Consider the following 19030-nt stretch of genomic DNA (forward strand, 5'->3'; position numbering starts at 1 on the left):
TCAGAGGTGTCGATAATAACACACGAGACGAGAAGATGCTTGAGAAGATTTGATTTAAATTCTTTTTTGCTTAATAAAAATTCTTGGGATTATATCACTATAATATATATGTAATAAATCATTATCATAAACGCATGTTAATCAATCTCTTAGCATACAAATCATCGACACGAACAAGTTGTACAACCCTCTCCCATCTGGTAGTGGTTGCACGAGACAAGAAAATCTCGTACTTTATAAGGGTATTGATTAAGGACACACGAGACGTTCCACAATTATATATAATTTTTCTTAATATAATAATCTTAAGTTTTTTTTTACATTCAAACTTCTTAATTTCTAAAAATTAAGGGTATATTTATTTACTAGGCTCTTTTCGGAGCTAGAATATTTAGAATTTTCCTTAAAATAGCATGCAAAATGCATTTTGAATGCTTATAGATAAAGTAATGTTAAATATTTTCAATTGAACACTTTGTATCTAAATGAGAAAAGTATCATATCACATGAAAATATTAAAATTACTTAGAGGAAATCTTCACATTGTGGAGATAAGAAAAATAGAAAAAATGGAAGATAGGTCGCGTCAGACCTTAATACTAGTAAAGCATATTCGGAGATTTGCCTTTGACGTAACCTTTTATCATCATATTGCAGTTTATGTTAAATATGTTGATTACTGCTGATGCATAACAAAGCATTAAAACAGATTTAACATGACGTAACAAATGACGCATAAATATTCAAATTTATGATATTTCACACCGGACCATGGCTTGCGACGATGCATTTGCATGTTAACAAGTTTTACTAACAAATATGTATTTATGTTTGTAAACAAGCTTATCAAAATTAGTTGAGATGGTTTGCACAACTATTAAATGACCATGTAACTCTTTTATTCACATTTTGTTAATGATAAAGATACAAACACATCTGAAATTAAAACCTTTTACATCACAATATGTAAGTCTGCATTGTGTATGAGCGCCTGATGAAGTTCCACAGCTTCGGTTATGTTTTCAAATCTCTGGAATGTTACACAGGTTTCTCCCTTTTTATTCACGTTCCTCCTTGGTATGCTGTGCATAGTCAAGTATTCTTCTGTGGCCTCTTTCCCTGCAAGGCATTTCTTCCCTTTAGCAGGCGAGTGCTCCTCCATGCCGTCTCGCCTTTCAGCAACTGCTTTTAAATTCATTGCTTTACCTGGTATAATTTCCTCTCTATCTGAGCTGACATTGGTGATGCTGGTATTGGTGGATGTGTTGGTGGTGCGACTACTTCCTGTTCCATTGCTGTCTGTCCTAGAATTCCTGACCCCACAGGCGAGTGAAGAGGTTCCTAGCAACGACGACAGCTCTCGTTTTCTTTTGTTTGTGTATTTTGTTTTGTTAACTTCGTCGTAATATTCTCTTGCATCTATTTCTGAGCGGAGTTTCCCATCTTCATTTTTTAAAGAAAAATACAAAACAAACCAAAACTACTATAAGACTGGTACGATACTTATTAACATTAGTAAATGCTAATGAAGAACATAATTTTAAACAAAAGGCCCATGGGCCACATCGCTCACCTGAGGATCAATAGGTATGATAAAATCAGCTTAATGGAGTCAAAATACAAACTATCTGGAAAATGTACAATAATACATGTAGATCCTGTATAAATAAAATCCATTTCCCCCCTAGATATTCTTATGTTTATAATCATTAGTCCCTTTTCTAACAGGATGATTTTATAGTCATATCACATGTTGAGTACTGCAGTTCTCAAATAGATCCTTAACAATTGTTTATATATGGGATATAAACCTACATCAAACTCTGAGCCTTCTTGTGAGGCCAAAAAATTGTCCTGGGGCCAAAGTCTTAACAATTATAAAGAATCATCTGGCTGATTAGTTTCTGAGAAGATTTATAAATATTTACTCTATACATTCCTATGTTTAACTTTGACCCCCGATTGTGGCCCTACCCTACCCCCGGGGATCATGATTTTCACAATTTGAATCTACACTACCTGAGGATGCTTCCACACAAGTTTCAGCTTCCCTGGCTGATTAGTTCCTGAGAAGAAGATTTTTAAAGATTTACTCTATATATTCCTATGTTAAACTTTGACCCCCATTGTGGCCCCACCCTACCCCGGGGGTCATGATTTTCACAACTTTTAATCTACACTACCTGAGGATGCTTCCACACAAGTTTCAGCTCTCCTGGCTGATTAGTTCCTGAGAAAAAAAATTTTTGAATATTTACTCTATATATTCCTATGTAAAAATTCGACCCCCATTGTGGCCCCACCCTACCCCCGGGGGTCATGATTTTCACAACTTTAAATCTACACCACCAGAGTATGCTTCCACACAAGTTTCAGCTTTCCTGGCTAAATGGTTTTTGAGAAGATTTTTTTTGAAAAATTTCTTAAAATATTTCATTAATTTCTAATTATCTCCCCTTAAAAAAGGGTGTGGCTCTTAATTTTCACAACTTTGAACCCCCTTTGAGTAAGGATGATTTGTGCCAAGTTTGGTTGAAATTGGCCCAGTAGTTCTTGAGAAGATGTTGAAAATGTGAAAAGTTTACGGACAGACGGACGACAGACAAAATGTGATCAGAAAAGCTCACTTGAGCTTTCAGCTCAGGTGAGCTAAAAACGATAGAGTAAATGCTTATCAACATACCAATGTTATTTTGTTTCCATGACTTCTTCTGAAAATCAAAAGTAAGAGAATTTCGGAACATTTCAGCTTGTCTGAATGATGTAAATTTATATTTAAAAAACCTAAAAAAAACTCTGTCTTTTGTTACTATTTGCTAATTTTTTTTTATATCTATGTGTATGTATTTATTTGCTGATATTTATCTTGTTCAATCACCATTACTTTGTTTATAGATGAGCCTGTTTAATTTACTTCGAGCCATTGATTGTATACAACTTTGTGCACAATATCATTGCATTGTATTATAGAACCTGACTGTTATACTGTTTGTGATTTTTATGTCCATATGTAATCATAATGTTATATGTTGTATGCCATGCCCAATAAAGCTCCAATTTAGAAATGAATTCTGTTCTAGTTCTATAATTTTTCTACAACGGCCAGTCTTAGTAGCCGTTTCAAATTTAGTTTTACCTGTGTAATATTATTTTTCAATAGCCACGTGTTTCGTACTGCACAATGCTTAATCTGAAAAAAAAAATTCCTCAAACATTATACCTTACCTTAAAAAATGTACATTGGCACTGATTTTAAGATGTGTAATGTCCAAAACATTGTTACCTATTACATTTTGTCTCTCTTTAATCCATCATAATGACAATATGAATAGGGGGAGGGGGATTTTTTATTCTAAAAAAGGTATATATGTTCCACAAACCTTGCCGTCTGATGCACATCTAGTGACAAAGACACAAACTACCTACAAAAGAAATAAAGCCCTAGATACAACAATTGTTTTCAAAATACATTGTTAAAATTCTACCATAAAATATCTGTGAAAAAAGTTAAAAGACTGGTTGTTAAAATGCGTACCATATGAATTTTCTTTACATTAAATACTTTACCAGGCTTTAGTTATAATTTTTTAAACAGGCTTTACAATAATGTTTAACAAGCCTTACAGTAATGTGTACACCAGGCTTTACAATAATGTTTAACAGGCCTTACAGTAATGTGTACCAGGCTTTACAATAATGTTTAACAGGCCTTACAGTAATGTGTACCAGGCTTTACAATAATGTTTAACAGGCCTTACAGTAATGTGTACCAGGCTTTACAATAATGTTTAACAGGCCTTACAGTAATGTGTACCAGGCTTTACAATAATGTTTAACAGGCCTTACAGTAATGTGTACCAGGCTTTACAATAATGTTTAACAGGCCTTACAGTAATGTGTACCAGGCTAATAATGTTTAACAGGCCTTACAGTAATGTGTACCAGGCTTTACAATAATGTTTAACAGGCCTTACAGTAATGTGTACCAGGCTTTACAATAATGTTTAACAGGCCTTACAGTAAAGTGTACCAGGCTTTACAATAATGTTTAACAGGCCTTACAGTAATGTGTACCAGGCTTTACAATAATGTTTAACAGGCCTTACAGTAATGTGTACCAGGCTTTACAATAATGTTTAACAGGCTTTACAATGATATTTTACCAGGCTTATCTTGGATATGAAGTGTAAAATTAGTATTGAATACTGCTTTCCAGTCATATCCATTCCTAGGAGGGATTCAGCCAACGTCAATACTAAGAGCGCAAGAGATTTCAGGAAAATTATTCTGAAAGTAAAAGTTTTCACAAAGTTTAATCAGCTGTAAACGACTTAAGATGCCTCGATGGTCGAGGCCATTTTCGACTATGTTTTATCTGCTTTAAAATATGAATAAAATATAGAAAATACAAAAGTATCAAAGGTAAAATAAATGGACTTTTCTTTAATAAATAGTAATTTACAGCGTAATAAATCATATCTTAAAAGTTAAGGTAGACCTTATGGTTAGTTTTGTTGACTATCCAGCCCCATTAAAAATACCTTATAATGCATATGTTAATCAAACTGTAAGAAGAATAATTGCATAATTATGGGATGTATTGACTGGTTATTGTAGCAGGCTTTGATGATTGTGATGTGATATATATATATATATATATATATATATATATATATATATATATATATATATATATATATATATATATATATATATATCGATTAAACGCCACAAACCTTAAGCGTCTTTTAAACACCATTTCGCTTTCTTCAGTAAGTTTCACTCGAATGTTCCAAACAATTGCCATAAAAATAAGGAAAGCCTGCAACATATATGAATTCGATTTAAGTTTAACAAATTTGATACAAGACAATTGCAAAAAAGTTAATGATTTCCCTCTTTATCTATATATCACTGAATCACATCGAATGCTCAATACTTACTGCAGTTATAAATGCAACCGGTAATATGAACACCTGGAATTGCCACGAATACTTAGAAATCCAGCACCTTTAAATTGAAGTAGTATATGTTATAAATACGCAATATATGCTTGTTTTTAGCATTTTAGTGCACAAAGTAAACGGATTTAAGGGTCGTTGTCATTCTAGAAATGTACTGACGTCCTTATGAAGAGGAGCATTATTTTAAAAATACAGAAAAATACCCAAACTTAAAAGGTGAAATGTATGATTTTTTTTCTTTATTAAAAAATAGTCTGTAGCTAAACAAATCATATCTTTAAATTTTAGGTTTATCTGATGGTCAACTTGTTGACCATTCAGCCTCCTTTAGAAATGTATGTAGACAAAGCATGTTGCAAACAGAGGAATACCGGATCAAATGTAGAATTGAATGTATGTATCAGAAAGATATACTTACACCATTCTTTTCTCAGCTGATGCTTCTTTTGGAATAGTTTGAGAGACAATGGAGAAAAAAATGGTAAGAACCAAAGGTATTCCTATAAAACACGATAGAATAAAAATTAAGTCATAAAATAGTTAATGGATTGCAACTTGTTTTTCAAATGACGACTTTTATGTCAGAAACATTAAAATTAAAATAAAATCTTAAATTACTTGAACTAAGCAATAGAGGGTCGATACATTACAAACCAAAATAATTCGTAAGAAAATTTTCTATGTCACTGGACGTTGTGATGAAAAGTTGTTCTGATACAAGTAACTAAGGCCGTTGGATGTCTGTAACGATATTCTTCACCCCCATTCAGAAATAATACCCTTATTTGCATCTTTTGTTTCTATCGAGGCCGAAACCTTTTTTCGAGATAAATTACTAAGAAATCATATTTTGCCATTTTTGAAACCCCCAGTGTTAAATCAGAAGAGAGTTTTGGTAATTCACACACTGTGCATGCTGCCACTTACATTTAAGAAACCATTACATAACTCTTATCTTTAATCCAACATTTATTTTCTGGTTTTAACTCACCAACCGGCTGTGTGAAGCTAAATAATGTTCGGTATTCCATTTTAACTATCAATCTATAGCAGCATAAGGATGTAAATCACCGAATAATTACGACACAGGTAATACACAATGAAACTTATCACATAACCATCAAAGGTAATCGATAAAGTGTTGTTGTTGTTTTTTTCAGTATGACTTTCCTGTGACTCTATGCAAAAGATAAGAATATCTTTTGAAACTCACCCCATCCAGTAATGATAAATCTTGAGCATCTCTTGTTCACCGAATATTCTTTGGATGTTAAGGTTAAGATGAAGAAATGGAACATTTCCATCAAAAGACAAGTGAATGCAGAAATGTATAAAAAATAAACTGCTATTTCTCCAATAATCCAAATCATCTATCAAAGAAAAAGTTGTAATTAAGATTTAAAAAAATCTAAATGAAAGTTCTACGCTTTTATTTTTCTAATTAATTTTTTTTAATAAATCTAGCTAAATTTTTTTCAATAAATCTAAATTTGAATTAATTTAATTGATTTTATTTTACATTTTACATATGAATCCTTTTTTTACATCAAGAGTTCTGCTCACTGGCATTATTGCTCAAACAACAAAAAAAGGCCTTCATTTCCAAGCAGTTCACAGCCCTAACTTCATCGATCTAACCTCAACACATTTTTTTTTAAATCGTTTTGCATTCATTTTTGGGAGTTGATTTTAATCAACTCTCCTATGCACTTACTCGGGCAAAGCGAAAGTGAAACAGTGTTTGGACCTAAGCACAAATCAATACCGCTGACAACACTTAGTTCTTGAAAATAATCGATAAATTCGATGCTATGTTCTGAAGCATTGTTTTTCAAGAAAACTTATTTATTAATACCATGAAAATAATAAGACTTTAAATTGTACAAACAGTTTAGATAATTTTTAAAGTCGTATGTATTCCTACGCTAGAGTTCAATGTAGTCATGTTCAACCAGACGCTTGGCTGTCTCCGTTAATATCCGATAAAACAGAGTCTCTCTTGCTTGTCGGAGATAAACGGAGACAGCCGACCGTCTGGTTGAACAAGACAAGAGTTCAATCTTGCCTGGATCCATACAAATTCTCAGAAATATTTCGATTACTGATACTACTTGCCATGCAAATTCACATATCGTTGATTTTGAATAAATGATAATCGATAAAATCAACTCCCGTCAGTGCATCAGTACTTTGATTTTTAAACGCAAATGAGCAATAATATATTATTATCACATGCTAAAAAGAATTATGCAATATACCTTGTCATGCAGTCTTAAGTGACAAACCAGGAACACGACGTTGTTCATCAGTAGAACAAGGATATAGTTTGTGTAGAAGACATAATGTTCACCAGTCAGGTACCTAAACATTTATCATCTCGATTTTAAATACGTTTTTTTTTAAACTAAACACTTTAACTTTTTCATTGAAGTTAATGAAAGACAATTATAACAGGGTTTTTTTTCTTATACTTGTTCTGTTTTGAAAAATTTATAAAAATCTTTAGAAAATATTTGTTTACAACACATTAAGTTGTATATGATGTACCTCCAGTTGACAGCAATGATTACAACACAGAAAAACAGGCCACATATTGAAACAGTATGACTCAGGATAATGCCGAGAAAGATATCAGTCTCTGCGTCATTGTTATTTACCTGAAAATATTTACATGTTTTTCATCTTTCGAAAATAGTTTTGGTCAGTTTTTGGTATAAATAAGGCAGATCAAGAAAAGTATACAGTTTGGTCCACACGTGTACAAGATGCCCGGACATCCTCCTTAAATCTTTTTGCTTATTATTTCATTCGTAACCGCCTCTTTGGCATGATGTTAATGTAGATATTTGTCATATGTAAAAAATATAAAGATACTTACTCAAAATCAAATGTGGCACTTAAAATCATTATCTCCCTTAAAAATCAAGGAATTGTGTGATCGTTGATGTATATATGAATTTCGTTTTACTAGAGAAATCACTTTTTGGGAAACACGTTTTTTATTTACTATAACCCAAATACTCTTGATGATGTATTTTTTTAATTGACGACCAATTGAATGTTAAGCATCAAAATTATTAAGTGGAAATTTGTCAAAATGTATTCAAGTATTCATGTTAAAAATGAATGGTACTTGTACCTACCGTGATATTTATGTCTCGTTCTACAATAATCACCTCTACCGGAAGTTGACAGTGACATGTGACAACTCCTGCATTGGCAGACACCACAGAACAGCTAGCATTCCCCCATGACGGATATGAAATACCCCTTGTAACAAGAACAAATGGGTTTTGAAGAATGCTACTTTTTTATTTCAAGAATAGATGCAAGTAAATATGATAAAGGTTTTGTTAAATACCTTTTCTTTCTAGTCCATGATACACATTCAAACTCCTTTGATTTGTTTTGTATCTAAATATAATAAAAACAGAATTAAAAATTGATTAGAATTTTTTTCAAGATTTTTTTCAGAGTGATATTAATGTCAATTACTTTGCATTATCTTGTTTAAAATCTATTTGATACAATGTTGTGATTGGAATTTTATATCGTTAGAATTGTTAATATGAAAGATTTTTTTACTAAATATATGGGTATGTCCATCGACTGTCCTTCCAATGATGATAAACTATGGTCTGCATAAACAGCCACAAGATCCGATGAAAACCTCATCATTGGATTTCTGAAACAAGAGCAAAACATGTCAAGGAAGTTATACAATATTTCTTAAATGTAATTAAGGTTGTTTTCAAATTGATCTTTGAAGAAACTTACTTGAAGGATGTTTTTGATGTCAGATGAGTATCCAAAGTTCGAAACGTAAATAAGGTAAATGTCATACCTGCGTAATTCATAAACTTTCAACATTATTTTGATATGTTATTATGCACATTGCTATCGAAAACAACAATTAAAATCAAATTAATATTAGTTTTACCATGTGTCTTTGAGGAACCATTTTCCCTGCTTTCTTGTTCCTTTACATCTGAAATTAGTTAACCGGAATTTAAAAATATCTTAATCAAGGTTAATATGACAGCCAGAAATATTTAACAATTTCATCTGAATTTTTAACAAAGAGCCTTACCAATAGTTTGTGTCTTCGTTTCCTTTTCTGTTTCGAATTCAAAAAGCGTCTTAAAAGACTTTTGAGACAGATAGGCAGAAATATGCAATATATTTTCCCCTAGAGTAAGTTTCTGCAAAAATAATACACCTGTATAAATTAATTATCAAACCATCAGTGAATAATATAATTTTGTAGCAGTGTCTCTATTGACTTAGGAAGTTAAGAAATCTTAACGCCTTGAAAAGCATATTTTTTCTTCCTTTTAAAGAAGAATTTGATCTTTTAATAGTATCTTATCACTGACCAATGATATGAGTAACTGTTGTTTTTGGCTCGTAACGAAAAATATGAATTACGCACATGACTCAGTTTCTTAAGAGGAAAGTGAATTATTCCTATTAACTTTCAACACTCATTAACAAATACCGTTTAATACCTGTTTGATATTCGATGGCAAATCTTTAGTCGCAGTCAAAATGCAATCCATAACTTCAATTATATCCTATTGAAAATTGAAATAAACGTTATACATGTTATGATATCTGTAAGGGATAAACAATAAATCAAAAAAAGGACATAATAAGATCATGGTTCTTAAAGCTGAACACCGCTCGTAAATAGCCACTGTCCGCCATATTTCTCTTTTATCACTGCTGTCCCTACAACCCTTATAATAGGAACAGACCTCTAAACAGTTCAAAGTACTTTGCTGTAGAGGTCTCGCCTGTGTGGACGTACATTTTGCCTCGCCGTGTTACTCGGTCGCGATTAAATTATCAAATTTTACGCACCTTTTTGAAGCCAGGAGAATACTAACATCAAATAAATTGGTCAATGCATTATTTACGAAAAGAAAATGAACATAAGATAGGAAAAAATTGCATAAAATCTAAAGACCACGAAAGGAATACTACATGTCGGCCACGAGGTTCAGGTGTGCAATCGGGTGTAACGAAATCAAAGGGTTTATATACCAGGTATCTGTGTGACGGTGCCTATTTACGAGCAATGTTCAGCTTTACAGACTTACTTTGAACGATACTTTCTCATTGCTTGTTGCTAGCATTGGGTATTGGCGTTGGTATTCAAAAATTCTCCGTAGAATGCTTATCGATAGCTCTGCATCCCCAACATGAATATTTGGATTTACCGTACTTATAAAGCTGTGCAGTTCATCTAAAATATGTGATATCGTAGACGACCTGTATCCATGGTAAAGAATTTCAACCTAAAATTATAATTTTTGGAGCTTTTAATTCATAGCAATAAAAAATATTTACTTAGTTTAATTTATTAGGTTATCTGCATGCAGCTACCTTGTCATATATTTTAATCAGCTGATTACACTGGCAATAAAGGAAGCTTGGTTCATTCCACTTGCAACCACTTCTAACGTCGCAATAACAAGATCGTTCGGCATATCCTGACATATTACAAATATGAAAAATTTAAATACATTGCGTCTGTCTTCAAAGATAAAAAAAAATGTTAATTTTCACTTTTCATTGACGTGTTTTCAATGTTAAAACTATATATTACAGAGTTATTTCATAAGTTTTAATTACCTCCAAACCCATCGGGACAATTTTGTTTGATCAAATGTCCATTTCTTGTGTCAGGCCAAAGAATGCCCATGTGTATCTCAGCATGACACATCAACTGGTTATCTTGAAATGAAATGATTTGTTTTTAATAAACGTAAATTTACCAAAGTATACGTCCTATTACTTTTTGCCACAAAAACCCATGCCAATAGTTTGGTTACCTTTTGCCACAAAAACACGCGTGGTTAGGTTGACCGCTCCAACCATGTTTGCAACCCTACAGGTAAAGTTTGTACTTTGTGATATTCTTTTAGCAAACAGTTGTGTTCCAGCTGGTAACAGACTTTCTACAAAACGATTGTGGGTATGCCACTGAATCTTGGCTCCATTTTCATACCACTCGTATTGGAAAGAGTTGTAAGGTTCGTTGATGGAAAAGCAAGGAATACGAACAGAAGCATTAGTTGACAGCACCATTTGCCTCTTAGGTATGTAAATCTGAGGTGTCGTCTGAACACTCACGTAAATAGATTGGTGTTTTTCAGAATAACCATCAGAGGCCACACAAGAAAAATAACCTAAAAGGATAAAAGACACCCAACATTTCATAAATAAGGTTCTTCGAACCAAACGTCAAATGCATGATATCTTAAGTTTAACTTTTTATGGTTTTAGCATTTACTGTTTGAATTGAAAGTTATACATGATTAGAATTTCAGACAGGTTTAGTAAATTCAGACCTTGGTCATACTTCTTTATTTGTGTATAATATAGAACAGAACGAATAGTCCCTTCAGTTTTAGAATGGACTGTAGTGACATATCCACCGCGTGGAGAAATGGAAAAGTCGATCTGCATGTCATCTTTGTACCACTGAAATGTCGTGGTGTTCCTTCCTTTTGCTATACAAGAGATAGTAAGGAACCCGTTTTCGTTGATATAGCCCATAGAAGTTGGACCACCATTGCCAACAACTAAGTCAATTATCCTTAACTCTACAAGAAAGGGGGAACCGTTACTTATATTTTTATCTTAACTTTCTTTTGGACAGTACGAACTTAAGATGCATGCAAGACTTTATTTACGATACAGTTAAAAGTTGTATTACCTTCTGCAATAGAAAAAGTCAATACAATTTTGCCACCTTCCTTTTCATAAATTTGTTTTGTTATATTTTGCAATAAGTCCACCGTCGAATGCATGCCTTTTTTGTTAATAATAAATTTTAACTCGATCACATCAAAGTTGTTTGACCTGAAATAGAACGCATTCATGTGAAACATGTAAGGACCAAAATTTTAGAATCTTATTGTACTGTTTGTTTAGTTTTGTTGTTCGAGGTTTTGTTTTTTTTTTTAATTTTTGCTTAAACAATAAAGATAATTTACAAAGTATCATAAACAATACAAATTCAACTTTTTCTTTTGCAGTACGACATTAATTATCAAAATGTTTTTGGTTGGTTATCAAACGTACCTTCCTCTGATATTCGTGACTTCGCTAATATTCTTGATATGCGAAAGGTGTAGTTCTCTGACGACCTTTTGAAATACACAAAATTTGTGAAACTCAGATAAAAAAATATTTATTTTTTATATCCATTCCTGAACGATTCAGCTTGTTTGTCACTTACATTGTTATAAACGGTTCGCCGTTCTAAAGATGTTGTCGGTTGCAATGAGGTAATATCAAGACGAACAAGTACAACCAAGTTTTCTGTTTTAATGATAGTAATTAAACGTGATCTTACAAACCATTAAAAAAACAAAATACGTACATATAAATTAAAAAAAAACAACAATGAAATGTAAACAGATACTAGTACCCTACGAAGCTTTTAGACAAATACCTTTATATTGTCAAGTCAAATCGGAAGGTGACTTAAAATTTAGATTTTAAATCAATAATAGTTTTGTAAAGAAAGGAAACCAAAGGATTATATACATTGTTATGCAAAAGCAAATAAACAATGTATATGTGATGTATAGCGTAACGCGCAAAATTGTCCCGTTGAACGCTACCTTTGGCGATGCATGACTGTCTGTCTGGTCCAAGCTGGTACCCTTGTTCACACTGGCATCCCTTCACTCCAGGTAATACTTCCACACAAAGATGTTCACAACCAAGATAATAACAGTCTGGACAGAAATGAAACAAAATCAAAATGCTTCTTATGACATTTAAAATAGCTCTTTGTAAACAGTTTAGTTACTTTATAAGAGAAAGATTTTATACAAAAATTGCTGTGAAGCTGAGTAATCGTTATGCTTTTGTAATATATTGTAATTGGATGCTGACAAGGTGCAAACTGTATGTATGACTTTGTAGAAATTAAAAATTAAGATGGTTTAGTTCACCTTAAATTGTTTCCCATCAGCATAACACTACCTGCATATCACAGATACATTATGTAGCATGATGCAAAAGAAGTATTTAAGTCAAACAGACGAACAAATACCATTTGCAATTTTTGATGAAACCAATTTCAATTTTCAAAATTGTTATATACGTATATACGAACAAAATCTCCATTCAGTTTCAAACTCATGAACTGTGGTTGACAAACCCGATACTTTACCTGCTGGACTATGATAATATTCAACCAAATTGATTAATACGAACAAGTGAACGAAACACTTTAATTGATATCTTGTGAGTGACGCAATGTTTTAAAAAGTACAAGTTTTGATGTAGAGAGGTACCTTAAACAGTGTATATATTATGATGAAGCGTACATACAGTAGTTTATACTAGATTTACAATCGATAGAGATTATGTCGATATTTTTTGTAGTTTAAGCCTTTTTTTAAAGGCTCAATTACACAATAACTCACCGTCTTGCTTAATTTCACACCAGTCCCCCGTGTAACCTGTAGGACATTCACATATATAATTCAGTGACCCGTTCAGGTAGCTGAAATCAACACAAACAAACAACATAATTCTCTTATAAAACAAACAAGCGTGTGGAAGAATACTTATTACAGTTGAATTCTTGTGGCTATTTTCAGATTAATATACATACATCTCCAGATGAAAATGAGCTTTCTGATTAAAACTTACCCCCCCCCCCCTTTTCCTTACGCTCGGCATGGTAATGTTTTTATCTCCTTTCGAAGATTTCCAATAAATTTATAGATTTTTCTAATGCAGTTAAAGCCCTCCACTGATTGGTCAGAAGTAAAGGTCATGTAAAAATGACCTCCTATCGACACCTGTCAGACCCGGACGAGCGTACGGAGAAGAGGAGGGGGGTCGGACTGAAAGTGAACTTTGTAAAAAAAAAAAAAAAATATATGGGGAAAAATTTCAATTTTGAAGTTGAAATACATGGATTTTTTTCTTTACTGAATAATGGTTTAAAAAAAACGAAAAGTTTTTTTTTCTTTATTTATTTTTAATGTAGATCTCATGGGTGAGGTTTTGACCACCCAACCTTCAGAAGTTCAGATAATCTGATTTTCTGAGTAATTAAAAAAAGAATAAAAAGTAGACTGCATTAAAGATAAACCCAAGTAAAAAAAAAAATAAGAAGAGGGGGCATTTTAATGTCCTATCTACATAAAGAAAAGACCGTATTGCCTCCATTAGTTCAGATGATTTGATTTTCTAATTTCATCAAAAAAAAATATTTTGTGGACTGCATTTCAGATTAACCAAAGTAAAATATGAGAAGACCTATATAAGTTAAGAATTATTGAAGTTAGAATCCGGTTACACCTATAAGGTAATAGGTGCAAAATAACTCAGCTCTCTCCCTTCTATTTAAAGCAATATGAGCTGCAATTTTCATGATGATTGTTTTTTAACGAAAATGTTATTTTCTACTAAAATGACAAAATTATCATGATTTTTAAAAAACAAATTCGCCAAAATTTTGTGAAAAGGGCCGTTAAGGAGCCTTAATTGGAGCGAAATTGAATTATTGTCGTCCTGTACAAAAATTGATGTGCTATATGTTCATTACAAGAGATACCTTTCCTCTGACAAAAATTAATGATTTTTTCCAACGTAATTTATCTTAAAAGTTTAAGCAGGTTTTTACAGCAAAATAAAATTCTAAAAAATACAGCTTATATTGCTTTGAATGAAACACATACTGCCCTACTTGAATGTTTCCTATTATGAATATGCGTAATTGCAGTAGCCTACTTTAGCAATGACCCGCTGGTTCAAGCAAATTGTTTAAACCTGCCTTAAGACAATGTGACATTAGATAGATATTAATGAGGTGAACTCGCCGGAGAATATGGGCATCATATATATCAACTTATTCAATTATTCATGCGAATGTTGTTACATTAATAAAAACAAAGCTACTTACGAGAAGACAATCTCTGCAGAGACAGTGTATCTATGATAAATCTAAAAGCATAATTTGCTATAACTTAATTCGAAATCAAGAGAGGGACAGGGCCGCGGGTCTTCTTTACAAAAGGCCAGTTTGTAAAGTAGATTGATCTTGATGTTTGCATTCTAACGTAAAGAAAATAATCAGCAATATTTGTTTTGCTACATACTGTTCATTTTTAATACAATACTGTACGGAAAAATTATTTAGATTCGTTTACATACCAGCATTTTTTTAAAATTTCATTTTAAATTTAATTATCATACATTTTTTTGGTAAACGACAGACTTAATTACGTATCATATCTCTAAATAAAAAACTAAAACATGCGTAAATCATGTCCATTGATATAATAGTTAACTATAATAAACTTCACGTTACCTGCAGATTCCTCCATTTTGACACCTATTGGTCTTAGTTTTGGGGTTGCAGTCTGGCCCATAATGGCAATAGTCTCCAAAGAAGTTGTTAAAACAATGACATTTGTATTCCGAGAAATCATCAGAGGCGATGCAATGTCCAAGGTAAGAGCAGTGGTACGCAGTGCATGTTTCTTTGTGATAATCTGTAGTTGAATTAACGAATTCGTATGTAATATTAAAACCGTAAACGTCGGTCAAATGTTCCAAGACCCGGATATTTATGTCACTCATTTCATGGACTCCAAACCGCAGAACGGCATACGGAGCCGGAATAACCATTGTGTACACGTCATGGTAAGCGTTTAACACTTCCGGTCTTGATTCGTTTCTGTACATTTCAGAATTCGTATATTCCTGAAAGAACTGGACGGTAAAATGACTTTTCAAATAAAATTGAGTAAGATGGATCAATGTGAACTTTGTCTGGCGGTTTAGGATAACCCATTCGCACAAAATTGGTGTAGGAAACTCATTTGGAAAGTTCGGAGATGTTACAACACCTTTCGGAGCACGGACGATTCCTCCGCAGTTCCTATAAACACAAAATGCTAAACAGAGCAAATTGAATGCCACAATTACTCGCACTAGAAGTCTTAGGCCCCACATTTTACAACTGACTACGTAAGATTATCAAATTGTATTGTTGTGGTCTTAAGTTTTCTCTTTAATATAATCTAATTTTCCTGTAGTTTATTTGATGAAGCGTATTAAATTTTAATGGGAGTTTACCAATAGGCAGTCGTTCCCTATTAGCATTTTTTGTGTCATTTTCGGAACACATTAATTTTCTTGGTTCATGAAAATCCTGAATTGAAAGTAATTAAGCTCAAAACTGATATCTACTTCACCATTTCAGAAGTATCCTGTGTCGTTTAGGGGATTGTTTTCGGCCTGGTTTTGAATGTATACCTGCCCTACATAGCAAATAAGATGAACTATTTTTGAACATCCCGACACACTGCACTTTGACACTTACAGATGTTACATATGCAAAATCAAGTCACCGTAAGCATTAATATTATTCAACCTGGCTTTATTTTAATGAAAATATGCAATTTTCTGAATAAAAACATGCATAAAGTTAACATATGCATAATTATTCATGATGAACATATGATTAAAACCTAATGTTCTTGCAATTTGAGTAAATACAATAGTGATTTTACAATTATATTTCAGAAACAGATGAACAGATAGTTTTATAGTCAATGACCCCGTCGCACTAAAAGCTGTGCCAGCGAGAGAGATTAATATAAGTTGTAGAACTTGTTTTATCAATCGTTGTAAAATGAATTAAGTTAAATATAGTTTTTGTGTGTTAATAAAAGTATGTTTATGAATCAGGTGCTATGAATTTTTAGAAATCCGTAAAATTGATTCATGAACTTGAGAAAATACAAAAATCAAATGACAATTTATGTTTTATTGAATGAAGACCATAGATAACACAACACAGTCACTAAGGAGGGTTTGATGGTCGTGACCATTTTTAGACTTTAGTGACCTTCTTTATTTAGAAGAGTTCTATGTTAAATTAAAGGAAAATACTAACATTTAAAAAATAAGTAGATTTTTCCTTTACTAAAAAATAGTTTATTACTTAACAAATCATATTTTAATATTTAGGCAGATTTGGTTGGTCAATTTGTTCACAATACATCCTCCTTACCTTAAAATAAACAGAACAAATGCAGGTGTGTTGTTCCCTACAAAAAAACAAAAAAACTCATCTTCATTCGACGAACAACATACAACTAGAAGTTTTTGTCTATCAATAATTTAAATAGAACATGAAAAAAAACGGAAAATATTAATCATTAGGACGTTTAAAGTTTGTGTTTTGTTGTCAATTGATTTCAGATAGTGCAAAAATCCTTTACTGTTGGTATTAAGACTTAAACATCTTAATTTTTCTATCATTGATAATAATTTTATGATAAAATTTTCGGCATTAAAAATTTCATCCACTATTGTTGTACAGATACACTAAAATTATTTTAACCAAATGCTGAAAAATTAATTAACTACCTTATGTATTAAGGAAGATAAGCATTGTTATGTTAGGCTTATAATAAACTTCCTAGTATTTTCGTATTAAATGTTCACATTTTTCTCAAGCTTTGTCAACATGTGATGAATTTTCATGTACCAGGTATACATTATATATTTACATTCTCTGCTTCGTTAGTTTTTGGAATAAAAAATTTTAAATGTAGTTAAGACATACAGGACCTTGTCTTTAACATTGCCTTATTCTATTACCTTGGCATTTTCAGCACATGGCTTTGTACAATCATAACAGGGGATATTAACAATAATGTCATTTCTTTTGGTTTGCATTTACTGTAGTTATTCACATAATCTGCCGATAAGAAATGAATTTTGCAATATACTTTTTTTTGTTATTTGAATTTGTGACATCCTTGCCAGATAAGATGTTTAACAAAGAAAAAAAATAATACTAACTAATGATTTTTATTGATTATATGTGGTAGTAATAGCAATGTGATTGACAAGATCTGAATCTGTAAATTGTTTTGTTATTATCACAATCTATTAAATTTAAAGTTGAAGCTTTAAATATATAATTGACTATATAATTTTGATACTGTGTACAGAGTAATATTCGCCCCGTTTTATTTTTGCCCCTTTCGCCTTCGTTGTCAGGGGGCGAATTTAAGACTGGGCGAATTCTAATGTCTTATATTATATTTCTTCAATACAGCTTTGTCTGGGAGAATTCAAGACAGGGCGAAATTTCTAAAGTGCAAGAAAATAACACATGGCAAAAATAACCTTGTATATTATGGTACATTTTTGAAGATAAGAATTACACTATCATTCTTCAGAAAAAATGGATTGCAGAAACTTGCGTTGTCTTAATCAAATACAATCTAAACGGTCAATAGAATGTTAAAAACATACAGTAAACGTCGTTGGTTTTTAAATGGAAACAAACTCCATTACGTATAACTGTGATACAACTTTATGTACAATAATGATGTAATTCAATATTAAGGAAAAAGAAATGTATCAAAGTTAACCATGTCACTCGATATTTTTAAGAGATTTTAATACGTAATATGAGTCATTTGATCCTACCTCTAAATGGTACTACAGCGGGTTGGCCTATGTCTGACTTAGCATCGGGTGTCGTCGGCTACCGGTTTCATCGTAACCTTTGACCCAGACAAATAAATAACGTGTATAACGTTAACGAATGAACCTAATCAAGACATATAAGTCGTTTGACCGATGTCGAATTATGTAGGGTACATGGATAAAATGATAGTTTAAAGAACTCGTGATACCTCAGAAAAGGATAAAATTTGAGCATTATAAATTGTTTGAGAGACCAATGTCCTCGTCTTTTCTATTGTTCTGATGTACATGAGAAATGGCACAGTTCGAGATTGATTACACGAGTTTATATGTACACGTGTTCTCATCGCAGTAATCTTTGTTTCCGCGAGTTCGTAAATTACTTTTTAAGCTTGCATTTGTTTGAAAAGATATCAGAACCATTAAGTTTAAACTTATATATAAATATAATTTTTAAAATTACCTCAGTAAAATAAAATAATTTTCATAAACCAATGGGATTTAATTAGCTCAGTTGAGTAAGGGAAAACGAAGATATTGTTTCATTCTGGTCTCTTCGAATGAAATTTTCTATC

The 19030-nt window shown here is 32.1% G+C and overlaps 1 protein-coding gene across 1 annotated transcript; it reads right to left on the bottom strand.

Annotated features, from left to right (window-relative positions):
* Window positions 1–882: 882 nt before the first annotated feature.
* On the bottom strand, window positions 883–15957 carry LOC105345058 (adhesion G protein-coupled receptor L3). Its single transcript, XM_034473926.2, has 29 exons — window positions 15313–15957; window positions 13415–13494; window positions 12602–12718; window positions 12214–12296; window positions 12057–12121; window positions 11689–11834; window positions 11321–11575; window positions 10802–11158; window positions 10602–10703; window positions 10353–10459; window positions 10067–10264; window positions 9473–9538; window positions 9055–9166; window positions 8905–8952; window positions 8742–8808; window positions 8550–8649; window positions 8326–8378; window positions 8108–8234; window positions 7512–7621; window positions 7223–7325; window positions 6178–6334; window positions 5383–5464; window positions 4944–5010; window positions 4737–4822; window positions 4164–4287; window positions 3381–3422; window positions 3137–3190; window positions 2684–2711; window positions 883–1443 (listed from the first exon to the last, which is right to left on the bottom strand). The coding sequence occupies exons 1-29, from the start codon at window positions 15687–15689 to the stop codon at window positions 953–955; spliced, it is 3804 nt and encodes a 1267-aa protein (XP_034329817.2). The 5' UTR covers window positions 15690–15957; the 3' UTR covers window positions 883–952.
* Window positions 15958–19030: the final 3073 nt, after the last annotated feature.

The sequence above is a fragment of the Magallana gigas genome, chromosome 8 (genome assembly GCF_963853765.1).
Source record: "Magallana gigas chromosome 8, xbMagGiga1.1, whole genome shotgun sequence".
NCBI lineage: Eukaryota > Metazoa > Mollusca > Bivalvia > Ostreida > Ostreidae > Magallana > Magallana gigas.